Source organism: Danio rerio, chromosome 10 (assembly GCF_049306965.1).
Source record: "Danio rerio strain Tuebingen ecotype United States chromosome 10, GRCz12tu, whole genome shotgun sequence".
Taxonomy (NCBI): Eukaryota; Metazoa; Chordata; class Actinopteri; order Cypriniformes; family Danionidae; genus Danio; species Danio rerio.
The window spans coordinates 1,945,001-1,967,500 of record NC_133185.1 but is presented as its reverse complement, the minus strand read 5'-3'; the positions used below and the strand labels follow the sequence as shown (position 1 = coordinate 1,967,500).

The 22,500-nt window shown below is 37.3% G+C and overlaps 2 protein-coding genes across 5 annotated transcripts in view; both read left to right on the top strand.

Moving 5' to 3' along the window:
- LOC141376283 (uncharacterized) overlaps positions 1 to 22,500 on the top strand; it is a 778,518-nt gene that overhangs the window by 538,621 nt on the left and 217,397 nt on the right. The gene's annotated exons all lie outside the window — the stretch shown is intronic.
- cplane1 (ciliogenesis and planar polarity effector 1) overlaps positions 1 to 22,500 on the top strand; it is a 60,841-nt gene that overhangs the window by 28,167 nt on the left and 10,174 nt on the right. The window contains exons 24-46 of one of the 4 annotated variants that reach the window (XM_021479229.3): positions 1,741 to 1,867; positions 2,230 to 2,509; positions 3,590 to 4,349; positions 5,039 to 5,145; positions 5,806 to 5,939; positions 6,130 to 6,197; positions 7,842 to 7,900; positions 8,479 to 8,517; positions 8,597 to 8,738; positions 10,156 to 10,413; positions 10,989 to 11,870; positions 13,921 to 14,087; positions 14,183 to 14,267; positions 14,481 to 14,529; positions 16,339 to 16,473; positions 16,905 to 16,976; positions 18,067 to 18,203; positions 19,461 to 19,638; positions 20,144 to 20,403; positions 20,591 to 20,681; positions 20,787 to 20,909; positions 22,299 to 22,334; positions 22,435 to 22,468. In XM_021479229.3, coding sequence (XP_021334904.2) covers positions 1,741 to 1,867; positions 2,230 to 2,509; positions 3,590 to 4,349; positions 5,039 to 5,145; positions 5,806 to 5,939; positions 6,130 to 6,197; positions 7,842 to 7,900; positions 8,479 to 8,517; positions 8,597 to 8,738; positions 10,156 to 10,413; positions 10,989 to 11,870; positions 13,921 to 14,087; positions 14,183 to 14,267; positions 14,481 to 14,529; positions 16,339 to 16,473; positions 16,905 to 16,976; positions 18,067 to 18,203; positions 19,461 to 19,638; positions 20,144 to 20,403; positions 20,591 to 20,681; positions 20,787 to 20,909; positions 22,299 to 22,334; positions 22,435 to 22,468 — 4,223 coding nt within the window. Of the gene's footprint in view, positions 1 to 1,740; positions 1,868 to 2,229; positions 2,510 to 3,589; positions 4,350 to 5,038; positions 5,191 to 5,805; positions 5,940 to 6,129; positions 6,198 to 7,841; positions 7,901 to 8,478; positions 8,518 to 8,596; positions 8,739 to 10,155; positions 10,414 to 10,988; positions 11,871 to 13,920; positions 14,088 to 14,182; positions 14,268 to 14,480; positions 14,530 to 16,338; positions 16,474 to 16,904; positions 16,977 to 18,066; positions 18,204 to 19,460; positions 19,639 to 20,143; positions 20,404 to 20,590; positions 20,682 to 20,786; positions 20,910 to 22,298; positions 22,335 to 22,434; positions 22,469 to 22,500 lie in introns of all 4 variants that reach the window. The other 3 variants (XM_021479228.3, XM_073914319.1, XM_068223881.2) reach the window with 3 other exon arrangements.

Genomic DNA, 22,500 nt, shown 5'->3' with positions numbered 1-22,500 from the left:
AATGAACCGCCAACTTATCCAGCAAGTTTTTACGCAGCGGATGCCCTTCCAGCCGCAACCCATCTCTGGGAAACATCCACACATTCACACACACTCATACACTACGGACAATTCAGCCTACCCAATTCACCTGTACTGCATGTCTTTGGACTGTGGGGGAAACCGGAGCACCCGGAGGAAACCCACGCGAATGCAGGGAGAACATGCAAACTCCACACATAAACGTCAACTGAGCCGAGGCTCGACCCAGCGACCTTCTTGCTGTGAGGCGAACATGCTACCCACTGCGCCACTGCGTCGCCCCACAACACTATTCAATTCATGTTTATTTCTATAGCTCTTTAACAATGTACTTAACTTTTTAGGGTCGCTGTTATGCGATTGTTTTTATTTTTAAATATTTCTCTTTGTTTGTTTGCACATTTTTCTTCTGTGCTTTACATATGTACAGTTGAAAGCAGAAGTTTTCATACACTGTGTAAAAAGGCAGGTAACCATTTAAATAAAGTCAGATGTTAATGTGATTAAACCTTTTCTCTTTTAGGGAAGTCAGGGTGATCACATGTGTTTCTGTTCTGCTTAATAGCAGAATAATGAGAGAGATATTTGTTGAGAAATTGTTATAAGTCTTCTTGAAAGTCAAGTTTACACACAATAAGATTATTCTGCTTCTGAAAAAGCTCAGATGATGGTGTCGAGGTTTTGGAAGCTTCTGATTGGCTAATTGACAACATTTGAGTTAATGTGAGGCACAACTGTAGAATAGTGTTGAAGGAAAAGCTCAAACACACTGCTTCCTTGTGTGACAACATGGAGAATCAACAAGCCAGAATCAACAACAAAGCCAGATTACAGTTTGCTGAATGACACTGGGGAAAGACTCATGTTTGGAGACATGTCCTGTGCTCTGATGGAGCTAAGATTGAACTGTTTGGCTGTAATGAGCTGTGTTACATTTGGAGGACAAAGAGGAAAGCGCACAAGCCTAGCAACACCATCCCAACTGTGCAGTATGGGGGCGGCAGCATCATGTTGTGGGGCTGTTTTGCTGCAGGAGGGACTGGTCCACTTCACAGCATAGATGGCATCATGAAGACAGAACATTATGGAGAAATACTGAAGCAACATCTCAACACATCAGCCAGGACATTAAACTTGGCAACGAATGGGTCTTCCAGACAGACCATGACCCTAAGCATACTGCCAAATGAGTTCAAATGTGCTTTAAGGACAACTTAATGAATGTTTTGGAGTGGCCATCACAAAGCCCTGATCTCAATCCTATAGGAAATGTGTGGGCAGAGTTGAAGAAGCTTGTGCGAGCAAGACAGTCTACACATCTGACTCAGTTACAGCAATTCTGTCAGGAGGAATGGGCCACAATTCCTGCAAACTGTTGTGAGAAGCTTGTGGAAGGAGATCCAAAGCATTTGACCAAAGTTATACAGTTTAAAAGCAAAGCTAAAAATACCAAGGAAATGTGTGTACACTTCTGACTGTTTAGAAATTAATAAAAAATCTAATTATTCTGACATTTAGCAAATGTATATCATTTAGGTGATCCTAACAGACCTACAATAATAAACGTTTAGTGATTTACCATCAGACAGTTTAACAAAATGGTTATGTTCCTGTTTTTAGAGTGAATGTAAACTTCTTGATTCAACTGTATATAAAGTGCTTTGAGATGCTTCTTTTAAAGTCAGTGTATGAATTAAAGTATATTATTATTATATTTAGACAGCAGAAACTCTGGCAAGAGTGTTTCCTGATGAGCTGGAGTCTGTACGTGTGCCACTGCGGGAGAAATACACTTCACTGCTGCAGAGACTGAAGCCTGTGACGGTGCCAGTAAACAGCACAGCAGGCAAGAGATCCAAGAGACTTTTTTTTGTCACTTTATTTTGAAGGTCTGTTTGTTGAATTTAGGTTATTATTTTAAATTTTTCCATTTCTTTTTTCTTTGTGCTTTGATATAAAAAAAGCTCTACATGTTTATATCAGGTTTATATCTCCTAAACACAAATTTTGTCACTCTTTTGGTGCGCACTAGCTTATTGATATCCTGAAAATTAATAATACTGAAACTAACTTTCATGGGACCTTAAATGTGCTATAAGAATAAAGAAGTTTAAGCTGATGTGACTATTGCGAATGATTACATTGCGATATCGATGCTGATAAGATCTATTGTGCAGCCATACTAACCAGGTTTGATGTTATTGACAGATGAAGACGGTGAAAGCGTGATGGTTGTGGTCCAGGATGAGCTGCGGCGGTGGCGGCGGGAGCTCCAGCGGCGGGAGAAAAGTGTGTGCGCTGCGGAGCCGTATCTGTGGGAGAGAGAAGAGGAGGAGGACAGAGGAGCTGCTGGCGTCTCAATACTGCACAGACTCTCGTTAGGGACCAGTCTGAGCGACAGCACACTGACCGACTGCGGACGACCACTAGTGTACAGTGAAGGAGACACACTGTCTGAGCCCCTAACCCCACAGCAGCACAACAACAGGTCAGACAACTTACAGTCACACATAAGGAACAATGTGACATAAGTGAATGAAAATTATTATTGTTCATTTATTCCTTTGCTGGAGATTAGAACTGAAATTAGAAATAGATTTGACACAAATCTTTGTGCTTAACGAACTAAATTAAATATTATATTAAATTAATTAAATTAAATTAAATATGTGGGCTAATGGATGTGTTCAGTGGAGTGAGTTTCCACCGTTTCCTCACTCCACCAAAGTAAAGGAGTAAAGTAAAGAGTAAAAATAAAGAGGCTGAATGGAGGAGGCTCGTTCTTTATCCTCGTGCTGCAGATGCTCTGTTTAACTGTTGTCTCGCTAGTGAAGCGTTCAGTTTTTACACTTACAAAGTCACCATTTAAATAGCAAATGCGCCATGGTGTGACGCAACTGACTCTTAAAGGGAATGAGAGACGAGACTCTGATTGGTTTAATGCAGGTTATGCTCACAACGCACCCAGAACTCATTAAGAGAATAAGCACAACCCTGTCAGGCCATGCGGCGGGCGCAGAGCGTATTTATCCATCCTTAAAATAGCAAAGGTGAATTCAGACACGCTCTTAATGCTTTTGCGCCATGTGCTTTAGTCTTTGCGCCTAGATCATTAAAATGGAGCCCTATATGTTTCTAAAAATAACACAGCAGTTTTTCCTCTCAGTATTTCTAATAGAAGAAAAAAATGGCATGTAATAGAAGGTAGCATAATAGGCAAGGCAAGTTTATTTATATAGCACATTTCATACACCGTGGCAATTCAAAGTGCTTTACATAAACAAGAGTAAAAGAGACAAGTGTAAGAAAATGAAAACAAATAATAAAATTAATAAAAATAAGAATAAAAATAGATAAAACAGATAAAAATGTTAAAATATGTTTTAAGATAATGAAAAAAAAAAAAAGAGAAAAAAAATAGAGAATAGACAAACAGGATGATCAACGTGCTCTTTTGTGTACTGCACATCTCAGTCAACTGATAATGTATGCCTTGTGCACCGTACAACAGTATGGAAACTTTAAGAACTTAAATGTAATTTAACTGAGCTCTTTTCTGGACTTGCAGCAAATCAAAGCTTCACGATGCGCCTGAGAAATCGACACGGCACAGAAAAGGAAAGAGATCATGCTCGATTGAACCCAGCGAATCAAAACCAAGAGCGCCAACTGTGGGAAGCTGGGACTTTGAGCTGGAGGACGACGAGTTCCTGCTCTTCTTAGATTTATTTCTCAGTTACGTTCTGGAGAAGGACAGACTGGAGGCGGAGGAGTTTCCTTTACTGAGCAGTTTCTGCCAGCCGCTGCGCTCTCATGAGCTGCACTCGGTGAACTTCGACATGCTGACCGCTCTCAGACGCCGACAAAGAGACGGACGCAAGACCAGCACACATCTACCTCTGTTTCGGGCAGGACGCTGCTTTCAGACTGTCCCCATCACTCCTGAACGTCCGCAATCTGGCACAACTACAAACACCGGTGGTCCTCATGGGAAGCATCAGGGTCTGTTTAGTCTTCGTCAGCAGGCTGCATTAATGCCCAAAGGGAATCTCTCAGACGTTAAGATTGTTCCTCAGGCTGAAGTGGACGTTCAGATAGAGCTGGACTCTTCTCTGGAAAGCAGATTTCCTGATCTGGCGCGGCTGCTGGAGTGGATGATGCGCTGGGCTGAGCGGCGGGTCCTGCTCAGGAAGACCACAGAGGGACGGGGTTTAGTAGTCATGAGGGTCAGAGGGTCAAGTCCTGCAGTGCTGACAGCACTGGAGCTGCTGGAGCGGAGATACAGCGCCGCCCTGCTGGGAGAAAACACTCATCACACACACTCTACAGTAAGGCCCAATCCAAATTCTACCCCTTACCCCTCCCCCTGGTTTTGCGTGTGCACGTGAAGAGTTCAGGGTGTCCCAATTCTCTTTAGCCTGAAGGTGCTAGATAGACCTTGAAACAGAGATTTTCCAGGTTTCCAAACTAGAAATCAAGGGGTACAAAAATTTCCCATAATACACCAGCTACAACGACAACATGATGTATTTTTTGGCATGATTAAGAATTTTTACAACAAACAAGTGTATGTTTAGCGTAGCAGTAGCGCAGTAGGTAGTGCTGTCGCCTCACAGCAAGAAGGTCGCTGGTTCGATCCTCGGCTCAGTTGGTGTTTCTGTGTGGAGTTTGCATGTTCTCCCTGCGTTCGCGTGGGTTTCCTCCGGGTGCTCCGGTTTCCCCCACAGTCCAAAGACATGCGGTACAGGTGAATTGGGTAGGCTAAATTGTCCGTAGTGTATGAGTGTGTGTGTGGATGTTTCCCAGAGATGGGTTGCGGCTGGAAGGGCATCCGCTGCGTAAAAACTTGCTGGATAAGTTGGCGGTTCATTCCGCTGTGGCGACCCCGGATTAATTAAGGGACTAAGCCGACAAGAAAATGAATGAATGAAGTGTATGTTTAACCCCCCCAACCCGCCCCTTAGGGTTAGGGTCTCTAAACTTAGCTTAGGGTCTCTAAACTCTTTGTTCACCGCAGCATCGCTCTGAACTCCATCAGAGGGAGGAGTCTGATGTTCCACTGCTGCCGTCAATCACAGATTGGAGGCGGAGCCAAGAGAGCAACCTGGAGACCAGTGACACGAGGTCAGCAGAGATGCCAATAACACACCAGCACAGCCAGAGCCACGAGTAAGGCAAACACACACACACACACACACACATCTGCCCATCACACTCCAGCACAACACACATCTGCCCATCAAGCGAACATATTCAAATATTTAAATAATGTTAATAAATTAACTTAATATTTTAATTATGTGTTCATATTTTATATAACTGTTTATTTGATTTGTTTATTGTTTCTTCTATCAATAATAATAACACAAATATAGTATTATATCAATAATATTCATGCTTATGTTTATGTTAATTTAGCTGTAAATTATATTTATTAGTTGCATTATTAAATAATTTATTCATTATTCCTAAAATTAATTTACAATTCAATTATTTGTTCTATACATGTGCATTAATTTATTATGCGTATATTATTATTATTAATGATTGTTTTTTTGTGTGAAATCATGTATAAGGAAGTCTGGTCATGATGTAGTGGCCAAACCATGAATGAAATGACAAAACCTCCAGTTAAATCCAGTCCAAACCATAAAGTCAAAGCTTTTAATTATAAAGCAAGTCAAAAGTAGTTATGAAGCAAGTACATTTGTCCATAATTAAAGTCAAATGGAGAAAATGAAATAGTGCAACTGCAGTTGTAGTGATGTTGTGTGATGATCACAGTGTGGATGAAGCTGAGGGTGTGGATGAAACAGAAGATCTTCTGTCTGAACACGAGGACACACTGATCTCTGATCAGCAGAGTCACATCACTGAGCTCAGAGGAGACGTCAGACACACGACTGCAGCTGAACACGGTCAGATCACAACTGAGGGACTTCAGTTTAACTGATGTTGCTTTTTAATATGAACTCATTCACTTCTAGAGCAAATCATTAATCCTAAATGTTGCTTGGGTAATTGATTTTCAAACACACTATTAATAAATGTTAACTGTTTATACTTTAATAATTAAATCCATGTTATCCGCTGTTGATGGGTTTACAGGTGAGAGCAGTGTTGATGATGTCACTGAGCTGTCATTGGCCAATCAGAGCAGAGCGCACAGAGATCAGGTGATTGCGGTCTGATTATCAGTGATTCCGTACATCACTTTAAATGTTTTGAAAACAATATTTAATATCATTATTACTCATTAGTGAAACAATTAATTATTGTAATGTAATGGTACAAAACTTTTTAAGTGATTGTTGTTACAGTCAGGTCATTTCTTGCTTAGCTCAGTCATAATTATAACATTATTTATACTCAATTGTTATCAAGATTTATTTAAGTGAAATGCTATCTATCTATCTATCTATCTATCTATCTATCTATCTATCTATCTATCTATCTATCTATCTATCTATCTATCTATCTATCTATCTATCTATCTATCTATCTATCTATCTATCTATCTATCTATCTATCTATCTATCTATCCATCCATTCATCCATCCATCAATCCATTAATCCATCCATCTAATTATCCATCCATCCATCCATCCGTCCGTCCGTCCGTCTATCCATCCATCCATATATTTTTTGTTTATATTATTTGTTTATTTATCTATAAATATATTATAAAAATGTTTTATGTATTAATTTAATACTGATTAATACTCATAAATGTAATCATTTTATCAAATAAATTTATTCGTTTTTTGTTTAAAAACCAATTACAACACTATAACTTGTTATCTGTCTTATAACAGAACTGATTAAATATTTATTTGTTTAATTATTTATTAATAGTGTTATTCCTTATTTTAATTTGTCTACATATACACTGCCTGACAAAAGTCTTGTCGTGGATCCCAGATGTAGGAGCAACAAATAATAACTTGACTTGTAGTTAATCATTTGGAAATTGATTCAACATGAATCAGTTGTTGATCTGCATCAGAATGGAGTCAAGATTCTCACAGAAATCAGTCAAGTTTGGTGAAGGAGAAATCATGGTTTGGTGTTCCATTCAGTGCGAGAGGTCTGCAACATCAACAGCCTGAGGTATCAAGACATCTGTGCTGCCCATTACATTACAAACCACAGGAGAGGGACAATTCTCCAGCAGGATAGCGCTCCTGCTCATACTTCAGCCTCCACATCAAAGCTCCTGAAAGCAAAGAAGGTCAAGCTGCTCCAGGATTGGCCAGCCCAGTCACCAGACATGAACATTTTTGAGCTGATGAAGGAGGAGGCGTTGAAGATGAACACAAAGACTGTTGATGAACTCTGGGAGTCCTGCTGAAGGCTTTCTTCTTCATTCCAGATGACTTTATTAATCAGTGATTTGAGTCAGTGCAGAGATGTATGGATGCAGTCCTCCAAGCTCATGATGGAGTCAGACACAATATTCATTCTGTCTCCACTGCAGCAGGACTTTATATTCTATACTGGACATTATTTCTGTTCAGCGATGAGACTTTAGTCTAAGCAGAGTCAGACCGCACTGTCCTAATCAAATCATTAATAATCAAGGCATGATCAGATTTTATTGAGCTCAAATAAGCAAAATCTAGAGGCCTTTACCTTTCATATAAGACACTTCTGATACCAAATGATCGACTAGAAGTCAAGATATTATTTGTTGTTCCGAAAACTTGGATAAGCGACAAGACTTTTATCAGGTAGTGTACTCCCTATGTCTTTATTTATTTATTTCACTACAGCAATTTCGTAAGCAGAAAAAATGAATAGATCATCTGCTGTTTCCACAGGCATTAACAATGGCCGATCTGGAGAGTCAGGACTCAGATGAGCAGTCATTACAGTCACTGTGAGTCTGTACATATGTGTACTTTATTTACTCCTTTCACACATTAAGAAGCTTATTAGAAAGTTTGATGTTAAAGTGGATTGTTTACTGAAAATAAAAGAAGAAAATTAGAGCATTTCTTCATGAGAAAAAAAGAATTATTCTATGGAAGTCAAAGAGAACCAGAAACTATTTAGTTATGCACATTTGTTCAAAACAGGGGAGGAGCTTGAGCTTCAGCTCCTCCCCCCTTGCTCCTCCCTCCCTGGGGGTGGGGTGGGTCTACGCATTTAAACAGCTTGTAGGAGGAGGAGTTGGAGCTCAAGCTCTCCCTCGCTGGAGCTCAAGTGGCTCTGCAGCAAGCAGTGTCTCGATTTCTCTGGTGGTTTGGTTCTCATGGTGACAGCAAACAAACAGCAGTGGCTCAGGTTACCTGTCTGATATCAGCTGATGCTCCTCTTGTTTTTAATTATTTTAATTTTTGGTTGATTTAATTTACTTCTGCTTGTATTTAATGTTTCTTTAATTCTTGTTTATGTAAAGCACTTTGAACTAGCATTGCGTATGAAATGTGCTCTATAAATAAACTTGCCTTGCAGATCTGAGGCTGATGATCAGGTGTCTTCTGGAGCACACAGGTGAACATGATCTTCCATGAAGCAGCATTGGATCTGTTTCAGTGGGTTTCTCTTGAAGTGTCTGTGATTTTTCTTCCAGATGTGAGGCTTCTGAATCTGAATCGTCACGGATGATGAAAGCGGTGCAGACTCAGAGCGGTGCTCCTCCTGAAGCTCACAGGGAAGCACAGAGCGACGGCGTCCGACAGCTGCTGCAGGATGAGCTCTTCAGGCTGGTGCAGGTCAGCTTCTCATTCAGCACCCAACATGGTGGTAAAATGGCCATTAGCTAGTGAAACAAAAGTTAGTTTTGGGGGTGGGGATCCAAACTTAGCTTTACTAAGACAGGCAAGGTTAACACAGGGACAGACGGAAGCATTCACATAATTAAGAGAGCGGTCAGTATCATTGGGGAATTGTTGAGGCAGGCAGCAAAACAACATTAACAGTATAACAAAACCTAAAAACACGAAACGCAAGACAGGCGGCAAAACAACATTAACAGTATAACAAAACTAAGGAAATCACAAGGAAATGCGTACTAACAGTTAACAAGACTGAGCACAAGTGTTGACAGTGAGGTGTATTTATAGAGCTTCAGCTGTGTGTTTGCAATCAGTGGTGATCTGGAACTGGTGTGTGCATGAGGAGTTTGATGGGATATGTGGTCTAGTACGGTGACAGATGTGTAGTTCGAGTGCTCCCCAGCAATCTTCAAGGGCTGGATCGCTGGTGATCGTGACACTGCCCTCTTGTGTTCAGTCTCTCCAGCATAGGACGTTAGTGTTGTTTTTGAATCTGCCACTATGCTGACACACAGGCTTTTGTAGCTCCAATCTCTTTTCAAAAAAGTATCTAATTTGAATTTAAAGCGACAGTCACCAAAGTGATGCAATTATGATCAAAGCCTAAAATATTATTATTTCTTATTATTATTATTATAAATATCATTATTGCTATTATTATTATTACATTTATAATTATTATTATTGTTATATTTAGAAATATTATAATAATTATATTAATATTAATTATAATAATATTATAAAAGCAGATTGTTTTTGAATCTGCCACTATGCTGACACATAGGCTTTTGTAGCTCCACCCTCTTTTAAAAAGAGGGCGTGGAACATGATCTCATTTGAATTTAAAGTGACAGTCACCAAAGTAAAACAATTATGATCAAAGCCTAAAATATTATTATTTCTTCTTATTATTATTATAAATATCTTTATTGCTATTATTATTATTACATTTATAATTATTATTATTGTTATATTTAGAAATATTATAATAATTATATTAATATTAATTATAATAATATTATAAAAGCAGATTGTTTTTGAATCTGCCACTATGCTGACACATAGGCTTTTGTAGCTCCACCCTGTTTTAAAAAGAGGGCGTGAAACATAATCTCATTTGAATTTAAAGCGACAGTCACCAAAGTAAAACAATTATGATCAAAGCCTAAATTGGTCAGCTTCCGAGAGTTAGAAAACATTATTTGTAGGATATTTTTAGCTGAAACTTCACACTCACACTACATCATAGACTTACTTTACATCTTGTTAAAGGGGCATATCAAGTGCCATTTAACTCTATGATTCCTGTATATACCCTGTTCTAGAAACCCTGCATTTACTCCTTCTGTTTCAGCTCCAGCAGATCAACTTCATGAGCCTCATGCAGGTGGTCGGAGCGTCTTTCGCAAACCTGCCGCTGCCTCAAGCAAACCTGCATCAGCCCGGTGGGATTCCACCACAGCCCAGCTCAGTTACCCAGAATATCCAGCAAAACTTCCGAGATGACACCAATCAGCCAACACAAGAATGCAGGCCTGACAGAGTGGGTAACAGCCAGGATGATGACCAGAGGGCTGAAATTGGGCAGAGAAACCCACCCAGCAAAACTCAGGTCATCTTATGCTCATGTCGTGTTGCTAATCAAAAATGTCAGATTTAAGTCCGCATAAACCGGAAGCTGTGACCGTTTATTTTTTTCGTATTGTGATGCAGTTTCTAGAAAGATGGAAAATTAAATGAGAAAACAGTGGGCGGGGCTTGTTTTATCTCCTGCGAGCTGATTGGATGTAGTTAAGTAGGCATTTTATTCAGGAAGATGGGGGTTTGGGGAGAGTTATTACAACCTAACAGACCCCTGCTGCGCACTGTTTCTGTTTGTTGTCAAACTGACAGCTAGAGGGGCGTGGTTAAGTGTGTTAGCCACGCCCAATACCTCAGACAAACCTAATCTGAGAGTTTAACTGAAAACAAACAGGAAGTGCAGATTTCATTTTTAGATTATGAGGTCAGACCATTTGTTTTCCTTAATGACATGCACAGATTGATTTGTTCACCACAAAACTAGCAATGTGAGCTAACAAAATCAATACGGCTAGTTTTAATTTCATTTGTACTTTAATACAAATTTTCAGAAATGCACCATTTGTGGACACATGTGGTTTCATATCTGAATTGAATCTTTCACAGGAAATCGAGCACTTGACCATTCGCTCAGACTGGCCAGAGGACGCTCAAACCAACAGCAGGAGTTTCATCCCTACATCTCAAGGGCTTCTGACCACAGCTAATCATCAGGCATCCTGTAGCAAGAAAGTCTCTGAAGGCCAGCCGAGAGCAGCTCCACAAGCACATGGACTCAGACTCCTGCAGCTCCATCCTCCTCAAACTCTCCTGCCCAGACCTGCTGCTCCTCCTCCTCCACATCATGCTCCTTTTCCTCATGCTCCTCCCTCTTCTTATGCTCCTCCCTCTACTTATGCTCCTCCCCCTGTTCATGCCACTCCTCCTTATGCACAGCCCCCTTCCTCTTCTCACGCTCTTCCTCCTCCCCATCATGCTCCACCTTCTCTGCATGCTCCGCCTCTTCATGATCCTCCCACTGTTCATGCCCCTCCTTCTCCTCATGCTCCACCTTCTCTGCATGCTCCTCCCCTTCATTCTCCACCCTCTCGGCTTGCTCCTCCTTATTATGCCCCTCCTCCACATTCTCATGCTCTGCCTCTTTCCCATGCCCCCCTTCCACATGCTCCGCCTCCTCCTCATCTCCCAGTGAAGCAGGCCTGGGGTCAGTCTGGATCTGCCTTGGGAGTAGATTATTCTGCAGCTCCTCCATCACATCTCCCTCAGAGGACTGCAGGAGCTCCTGAATCTCTCCGTTTGCCTCCTGCTGCTCCTAGATCAGCTCCTGTCGGCCTGCCTCTGCTCAGATTTCACCCTGATGCCCAGAGACCCGTCACGCTGCCTCATATCCCACAAACCCCTGCGCTGAAACCACCCAATCTGAGCTCCACTGCAGCAAATCAGTATTATCCCAGAATTCAGCTGCTGCACCGAGAGCCGGATCCTCCTGTGAGTTCACACTTACACCACAAACACACTATGAGGGATTACTGTGTCAGTCACATTTACTAATTACTTATTACAAAATTATCTGTATATTTTATACATATATATATATATATATATATATATATATATATATATATATGTGTTTATAGCATAGTTGTTTATAATAGCATGTTTATAATAATACACAGTATATATTTTTTAGTTCAGAATTTAATTGCTTTATTTAAATAAGTCAAATCAGTCAAATCATTTTAACTTCTATGAAAAAATATATATACATTTATATTTTATACATATATTTTATACATATATTTATATTTTGTGCGCTGTTGACATTTACTTATTATTTTACTTATAATTCAAATGTTTATAATTGTATGTAATAATTAAATGTTTTATATTCATTTTGCTACTATTTTAATATAAATTAATAATAATACAAAAATTTTCATTTTTTTATTATTTGCTGTAAGCATTGATTATAGTAGGTGTATTTATTGTTTATGTAATTTAATATTTTATAATAATAAAATGATGATGATGACATTAATAATAATAATATTAATAATAATACTATAATAAAGACAAAAACAACAATAATAATAATAGTAATAGTATTAGTAATAATAATAACAATTATAATTATAGTTATATAACAAAGACAAAACAACAACAATAATAATAGTAATAATAATAATAATAAAGACAAAAAAAACAACAACAACAACAACAACAATAATAATAGTAATAATAATGATAATAATAATAATAAAGGCAAAAACAACAACAACAATAATAATAATAATAGTAATAACAATAATTCTACAATAAAGACAAAACAACAATAATAATAAAAATAATAATATTAATAATAATAATAATAATAATAATAATTATTATTATTACTACTAATATTATTAACATTACACATTTAAGGAATATAAATGTGTATTCTTTTAGTTTCTTTTTTCTTCTTTAGATTTCCCAGAATAACCAGACTTTCCATTAATTATTAATAAAACGATCACAAAATGTAATAAATCTCAAGATTTACTCTTTTTTTTTTTTTTTTTTTTTTGCCATTTCAAAAATTCTTATTCAGAAATGGGACTGAATAAAAAACTGTGAACATGAAAGAGTTTTTTTCGGCTCTCACAAACAAACCAGTTGCTCAAAGATGAACATTTGTCTGTAACATTCTCATAATATGTTGGTCATTTAAAATTGTATTCAATAATGTTGGCATTTCTTTTCTTTCTCAAAAAAAAAAAACAAAAAAAACAAACAAACAAACAAAAACACACGCGTCATACGCATATACGTTTAGGTTCTATAAATATATATGAATAATATTAAAATAAAATACAAATAAATAACAATATAAGTAATAAATATATACAGTTAAAGTCCGAATTCTAAAGTAGTTGTGTAATAACAATGAAATCACAGAAGGAGAAAGTCCTGAACTACTGAAGTGTATTTAATACTTTACATAAAAGACTTTTTTAATGATGGAAGCTTAAAGACTCCTCTCGTATAGAGAATGAAGTCACATGCATTGCTCAGGTGTGAGTTTTTCAGACTTCAACAGTGTCAAAATCTTGATGGTTTTGTGGGTCTCGTCTATCAAATCTGAGCTTTAATCTGTATTCTCTATTGGATTTGGATCAGGTGATTGGCTTGGCCATTCTACAGCTTGATTTTCTTTCTCTGAAAGCGTCTGAGAGTCTCCTTGGCTGGGTTTAATCAGTGTCTTGCTGAAATGGTTTCATCCTTCTGCTAGTGTAGATGTTGGACTGAAGCAGCTGATCTTCATTTACACTGAGGAAGGGCGACGCTTGCTGAAGAACTACTGAGAGATTTCAGCAGCTGTCTGGGCTTTCACTGCTTTTCCACACCTCCCTTTCTTCATGTGTTCAGTGCTTTTTCCCTGTGTCATTTCATTTTATTACACAGAACTTCATTTGTAAACTAATTAACGTTTGTTCTTTGCATATATGGATGTATTTGCGTTGATGTAGTTTTTTTGTGTTGTCGTTTGTTGGTTCAGTGTTTGCGGTTCAGCTCTGCGCCGGTACGAACCCCTCGCCTCATCCCGCTGGAGGATCTGCTGAGATGGAGCTCAGTGAAGCAAACCAGAGCAGAGCCCAAACTACAGCGGATCAAGACTGAACCCGTCCCGCAGAACCAGAGCTCCAGCAGCCCGTCCAGCAAGAGGTCAAGACTGCAAACCACTCATACCGTCACAGACAAGCACACACACCACAACAACATCAGCTTTCTGACTAATCTCCTCACCTCGTCTCATTCAGAAAGAAGAGGAGAGAGGAGAAGAACCAAGAGCAGAAGCCTGGAGTCACCTTCAGACCCGAGGACTCCATCATTCCTCCAGATGAGGTGAATGAAGTGACTTCTATCTGACACATTTAACCCTTGTGTGGGAGTGTAATGACCACCATCCTCCCTATCCTTAAGTCACCACTAGAGGGCAACGGCTTGTAATTTGGGCTTAGCAGCTCCCCATCCAGCACCTCATAATCAGCAATATTGTTACCCAAAGAAAGCTTATAAAGTGTTGTGTGGTGATTGAGTGTTTTATAATGTGTGCAGCCTGCAGAAGATGAGCCAGATCAGGATGATGGATACACCATTCCTTCAGGTAATGAAATACATGCTTCTCAGAGATTATACACTCGGGATGTTTTATTCAGGGGAGCGTTTCCCTACCATCGTTAGACAAATACGATCTCAAATCATATCATCACAAATGTAGTTCAGTTATTCAGTGTTTCCCGAACTCATCACCCCAGCAAACATTCACAAGCAGCGTCGTAATCTTGCAGCTGTTTACAGTTTTGTATTATGGATTTTTTTTATCTAAGGGTGGCATGGTGGCTTAGTGGCCAGCACTGTGGCCTCACAGCAAGGAGGTTGCTGGGTCAAGTTCCGGCTGGGTCAGTTGGCGTTTCTGTGTGGAGTTTGCATGTTCTCCCCGTGTTGGCGTGCGTTTCCCCCACAGTCCAAACACATGCGCTTTAGGGGAATTGATGAACTAAACTGTGTGTGTGTGTGTGTGTGTGTGTGTGTACGTGTTTATGTGACATATCAGGACACAAATCTGTATAATGACATGGGTATGACACAGGTATTACAAAAAGGAGGTGAAATATGAGGCCATTGGTGACGTCCTCATTTCTCAAAATGCTTATAAATCCTACAGAATGAGTTTAATCAGAGAGTAAAGCTGCACACTGACTTCTGTCATGGTTGGGTTTAGGGGTGGGGTGAGGGGCAATTTAATATACGGTTTGGACAGTATAAAATGAATGGAAACCTATGTAATGTCCCCACTTTTCACAAAAACAAACGTGTGTGTGTGTGAGTGTGTGAGTGAGAATGAGAGTGTATAGGTGTTTCCCAGTAGTGGGTTGCAGTTGGAAGGGCATCCGCTGTGTAAAACATATGCTGGAATAATTGGTGGTTCATTCCGCTGTGGCGACCCCTGATGAATAAAGGGACTAAGCCGAAGAAAAATGAATGAATGAACTATACAAAATTTGTTTTTGCTGTGTATTTAGATTTTTTTCGTAGTTTTTTTCCTTGTTTTTCACATTTGACACACACACACACACACACACACACACACACACGTTTGTTTTTGTGAAAAGGGGGGACATTACATAGGTTTCCATTCATTTTATACGGTCCAAAACGTATATTGTATTGCCCTCAGCCCACCCCACCCTAAACCCAACCATCACAGGAGACTGTGTGCAGCTTTACTCTCTGATTAAGCTCATTCTGTAGGATTTATAAGCATTTTGAGAAACGAGGACGTCACCAATGTCCTCATATTTCACCTCCTTTTTGTAATACCCGTGTCATACCCATGTCATTATACAGATTTGTGTCCTGATATGTCCCGAAAACACGTACACACACACACACACACACACACACACACACACACACACACACACACACACACACACACACAAACATATATATATATATATATATATATATATATATATATATATATATATATATATATATATTTATATATATATATGCGCAGTGTTTTTAAAATATTAATTATTAATTAATGCTTATTGTAGTAGTTTAAAAGCCTTTTGATTTCAATTGGTCAACAATGCAACATTTTTCTTTAGGTGTTTAAGTGAAAGAAATATAATTAATTTATGTAATTGATATAACTAATATTTCCCAGCACCAGGTTGTGACGGGCAGCAAAAACATATGCCAGAGTAGTTGGCAATTCATTCCGCTGTGGCGAACCCTGATAAAAAGTGACTCAGCCGGAGGAAAATGAATGAATGAATAATGAAAATAACTGAGATGTTGTTTATTTGGACATTATTTACCTTGCTGAAAATGCTTTTGAACAGGTTTAGTTGTCGTCGGCAGCGCTGCTTCTCGCATGAGTGTAAATATGTGTGTGTTTCAGGTGTGTTTGACTCTGAGTTGAGTGGACTGCCGTTGTTGGATAAAGCTTACGTGACGTCAGCTGAGCTTCACGCGTTTGCTTCGACACAGAAAAGACCTGCGGAGATCCAGGACGCCTCCACAAACACTGAAGCAGGTGTGTATGGAGCTACAAATACGACAAAACGAGCTCAGTTTGAATCGTGTTCATTTGAGAAACCTGCTTACACTGTGACATTCACACTCGTACACTATAGCCAGTTTAGTTCTTCAATTCCCCTATAGCGCATGTGTTTGGACTGTGGGGGAAACCTGGGAAGGACACCCACACCAACATGGGGAGAACATGCAAACTTCACACAGAAATGACAACTGACCCAGCCAGGACTCGAAACAGCGACTTTCTTGCTTTGCAGGCAACAGTGCTGACCCATGAGCCACCGTGCCGCCCTATTAAATTATAATTGTGAATAATTCAAATGAACATAACACAATTCAGATTCAGGTTATTTTGTCACATTTTTAGCTCCATAGTGTGGCTGGAGCAGTGTCTTACAGTTACCTCACTTCTGCTTTTGTTCACTGCAGATCCGCCTCGCTCCATCACAGATAAAGCCGTTTCTGTCCAGATTCCTCCATCTCCCAGCATGCCATCTGCTCGTAAGTCTGCTTTCAGTCTCGGATCATTCTCTATAGCTGTTTCACAATATTAAGTATGCAGTGAATGGACTTGCGTTCTCGTGGAGATCAGTTTTGCCAAGTTTGTTTGGACAAACAAACTCAGGAACACAAAATGCCTCCTGTGAGAAATGAGATGCTGCGTTCTTCCTGATTGTCACATGACCCTCACGCAATTTAACATCATACAATAATTTATAGCTCTTTTTCCTTTTCAACATACAGTTGAAGTCAAAATTATTAACCCTCCCGTCAAATTTGTGATCTTTTTCAAACATTTTGCAAGTGATATGTACATAACAGAGAAAGGGAGTTTTTCGCAGTATTTCCTATAATATTTGTTCTTCTTATTTATTTTAGTTTTCTTAGAATGAAAGCAGTTTATTAATTTTTAAAACTATGTAAAAGCCAATTTTATTATCCGCTCTATGAAATATATTTGCAATATTCTACTGATAAATCTACTGTTATACAATGACTTGCCTAATTACCCTAACTTTAACAAAGAGAAGCCTTTAAATGTCACTTTAAGCTGAACACTTGTATCCTGAAAAATATCCAGTCTAATATTATGTGCTGTCATCATGGCAAAGAGAAAATAAATCAGTTATTAGAAGTGAGTTATTAAAACTGTTATGATTAGATATGTGTTGTAAAAATCTCTGTTAAGGTCTGGTTAGGTTACTTTATTTATACCCGAAGGTAGATTTGGTTTGAAGCTACAGAAAATAACAGGCTAAAAACTACCTTGGATTTTTTTTCAACAATAATTGAGCAATTAAATGTTTTGTACGATTATGTGAGTTTTTATTTATAGTTTGAATTCATTTCTGTTTTTTTTTAAATGTTGTTTTTATTTTAAACGTTTTACTTTTTTTAACATGCGTTTTATTTCTGCATTATGTTTCCTTTTTTATTTTAGATATTTTAGATTTAAATTCATTCATTTATTTATTTATTTTTTTTAATTATATTATAACACATTATTTATTTATTTGCTCTTTTTTTGTTGTATTTCTGAGCTTTTTGTGTAAATGTGTAATGTGTCTTGTGTGTGTTTCTACACCGACAGCTGAAGGAGGACTGCTCGATGTTGCTCCAGTTGTTCCTCCAGACGTCTTCATGAACCTTCGGTACGCTAAAGAAAAACCATCAGACCAACCGGAGAACAGCAGCCGTCCAGAGTCAGATCATGGAGGAGTTACTCTGGTAAAACCATCATCTAATTCAGCAGTGCTTCAATGGTTTTTGTTTAGATATGTTTTAACCTACATGTTTTATGCTCATTTTGGAATATTACATAAAAGGAGCAGACATTTTGAAAATGTATGCACATAAATGAGTAGGATAGAAAAATTTACTACAAAAACTACAATGTAAACACATTTACTGAATAAACTCCAGCATTCGAATTCTAAACGTGTGTGATGGGACATATAGAGCCAGATTAGTCTCATAAATAATACATTCACAAAATATAATTCATATATCAACAACATAATTCACATGTAGAAAATCCAGTTTGTAAATTCAAACCACAGTTCGTGAATACACAAATTCGTAAATTTAAAACACGGTTTATAAATACACAAATCCAGTTCATAAATTCAAAACGCAATTCGTAAAAACACAAATCCAGTTTGTAAATGCAAAACATAATAAAAAAATACACAAATTTAATTCGTAAATTCAAAACACAATTCGTAAATACACAAATACAATTTGTAGGTTCAAAACACAAGTTGTAAATACACAAATTCAATAAGTAAATTTAAAACGCGATTCGTAAATGCACAAATTCAATTTGTAAATTCAAAACGCAATTAGTAAAAACACAAATCCAGTTCGTAACTTCAAAACATGATTCGTAAATACACAAATTCAATTCGTAAATTCAAAACGCAATTCGTAAAAACACAAATTCAATTCGTAAATTCAAAACGCAATTCGTAAAAACACAAATCCAGTTCGTAACTTCAAAACATGATTCGTAAATACACAAATTCAATTCGTAAATTCAAAACGCAATTCGTAAAAACACAAATTCAATTCGTAAATTCAAAACGCAATTCGTAAAAACACAAATCCAGTTCGTAAATTCAAAACATGATTCGTAAATGCAAAAATTCAATTTGTTAGTTCGAAACACAATTCATAAATACACAAATTTAATTCGTAAATTCAAAACGCAATTCGTAAATACGCAAATTCAGTTTGTAAATTCAAAACACGATTCGTAAATACACAAGTTCAATTTGTAAGTTCAAAACGCAATTCGTAAATACACAAATCCAGTTTGTAAGTTCAAAACACAATATGAATTTTACTCAATCGAAATGTTACTTCATTCGCAAGTGTTTTATGCAATATTACAGTTTTGGACATACATTTAATTTGCATTTTTAGTTTTAGTAAACATTGATATTGAGTGTTTGATCTCGTCTCTGTTTGTTGCTGTTGTTGTAGAGTCCTGAGGGACGGAGGTTCATCAATGTGGTAGATCTGACAGACGAGTCTCTTCTGGAGAATCTGCCTCAGTCTCCGCCCACATCTGCTCAACTCCACCTACTGGCAGCATCTGTCGTAAACCACGCCCCTAACCCCTCCCACACCTTCACCCCAAACACGCCTGAAGAGATTCCAGGTGCAGTCACAGTTCACAGAAATACAGAAGGGATTTTTTAGGGCAGTTATTCTGATTTGTCTCACAAAAAAAACATTCAATCAGCAATATAGGATATTACAATATATAATTTGACTGTCAAATTTACAATATTATGAAATATAATTTGATCAGCAATATGCATTATTACGAAATATAATGTAACTATCAATATAAGATATTACGAAATATAATTTAACAATCAATATACGATATTACGAAATCTAATTTTACAATCAATATACGATATTACAAAATATAAATTAACAATCAATATACGATATTACGAAATCTAAATTAACAATCAATATACGATATTACGAAATATAAATTAACAGTCAATATACGATATTACGAAATATAATTTAACAATCAATAAATGATATTACGAAATATAATTTAACTATCAATATACGATATTACAAAATTAGGTAATAATGATGTCAGAATGTCCTAACAGTAGTGTTCTGGTGTTGCTCTCCAATAGAGCCCTCAGTAGTGTGCACGTCTCCTGAAGCTGTTCTTAGTGGAGACCCTGTGACTCTGAGTGTCCTGGCTGGCGTCCGAGCTCCCCGGTACTCCCTAGAGCAAGTAATGACCGGCGTTCGGGCTTCCCGGGACCCCCTGGAGCAGATAATGATGTCCCGGAGTCAGATCTCAGCACGGCTCTCAGAGATGGACAATCAGCTGCTCAGACTGCAGAGCATCGCTGACCACATGGACAGAGAGTTTGCTAATACCCGACTGGTGAGACGTAAAACTGAGTTCATACACTAGTACACATCTCTGAACATGTACACATAGACATCGCCTATAGTTGAAGAAATGTGTTATTTATCAAATAAATGTATTAAACAAATATTTTCAACACATTTTAATGCTGACTAGCACATGAATGGATGTTTTCTGCTTGATTGCCTGTCCTCTTCTTCAGCTGGTGAACCATATTGAGACGCACAGTCCCTTACTGACGGCCAGTGTGGAGAAGAAACCCCTGTCCAGCTCTCTCAGAGTCATACAAGAAGGTAAAAACTTCAGGAGCAAAAACGTATAAAATACTGAAGAAGAAAAAATCCTGAAGAATAAACAAGCTCTCTCTGTGTTTGTGTGTTTGCTGGATGTGTGAGAAGTGAGGAGTTTCTGTCCTTCAGCTAGTCATTCTGGAGTGACGGCAGATCCACAGAGAGGAGACCAGGAGCTTCTGTCTTCACCTGAGCTGAGATCAGTTCATCATCTGCACTCTCCTCTGACAGGTACATCAACAGCATCATTATCACAATCATCATCACCTAGAATAAGCTATTTATTTTATTTTGTTTTATTTTATTTGATTTGATTGTAATTTTAGTTTTAATGTGAAGTTTAGTTTTGTTTTAGTTTTAAGTTTTGTCTTTTTCTTTCGTTTTAGTTTGTTTTGTTTTAGTTTTGCTTTACTTTTAGCTTTGTTTTGTTTTGGATTTAATTTTAGGTTTTTTAATTTTAGGTAATTTTAAGTTTTGTTTTGTTTTAGTTTGTTTTAGTTTTGTTTATTTGTTTGTTTTTGTTTTAGTTTTAGATTTACTTTTTGTTTTTAGTTTTGTTTGGTTTAGTTTATTTTGTTTTTGTTTTGTTTATTTGATTGTTTTAATTTGTTTTGTTTTTTGTTTTAGTTTTAGATTTTTGTTTTTGTTTAGTTTTTTTGTTTTAGTTTTAGATTTACTTGTTTTTGTTTTACTTTTTTTGTTTAGTGTTGTTTGTTTTTGTTTTGTTTTACTTTGTTTTAGTTTTGATTTAGTTTTGTTTATTTGTTTTGTTTTAATTTGTTTTGTTTTTGTTTTAGTTTTATTTACTTTTTGTTTTTGTTTCACTTTTTGTTTTGTTTAGTTTGCTTTGCTTTTAGTTTATTTTGTTTTTGTTTCACTTTTTGTTTTGTTTTAATTTGTTTTGTTTAAATTTTACTTTTAGTTTTAAGTTTTGTTTTAGTTTGTTTTGTATCCTTTTTTGTTTTGTTAGTTTTAGTTTTGTCCATTTGATTGTTTTTGTTTTAATTTGTTTTGTTTTTGTTTTTGTTTCACTTTTTGTTTTTGTTCCACTTTTTGTTTTGTTTTAGTTTAGTTTTGTTTTAATTTGTTTTGTTTTAGTTTAGTTTTGATTCAGTCTGTTTTGTTTTAGTTTTGTATTTTTGTTGTAAAATAATTTACAATTTTTTACCAGATTCTGAAAGCTAAATCTTTGACTTCAGCTGCACACAAAATTTTCAAATGTATGCTATTTGTCACATACAGAGTCTGTGAAAGGCTTACACAATCACTCGTGATTTGAAATAGTAACAAAAAAAGCTAAATAAAAGCAAATATAAAATATTTAAAGACTTCATTATTAAAAAATGTATAGTTAAATATTGCTGGGATGTTGTAAACCCAATGTTGGGTAAAATATGGACAAGCCCAAGCATTATATTAGGAAGTGTAATTTAAATTAAATTAAAGATACAAATTACCGAACACTGGGTTAGTCCAAAATTGAGCCAGCTTTGGGTTAAAACAATCAAGCATTTTTAAAAATGTATAATTGAATTAAATCGATTGAATTAAATGTGGACTTCCTGATAGTCCTGTTTACAGTGCTGGAGTCTCAGTTTAACATGATCTTGTTGCTTTCAGTGAAACCAGAGCAGTGTGATCCAGATACTAATCAAGGTGAGTGACACACACACACACACACACACACACACAGACGTGTAACACACACCTACAGCTGAAGTCATGGCCGCCTGTGTTCTCGATTCTTTCCCTGCAGATTTGATGGCGTCTTTGCTGGAGGATCCTGGAAGGTGAGTTTGTGTTTATGTTTTCCTCTGGTGAG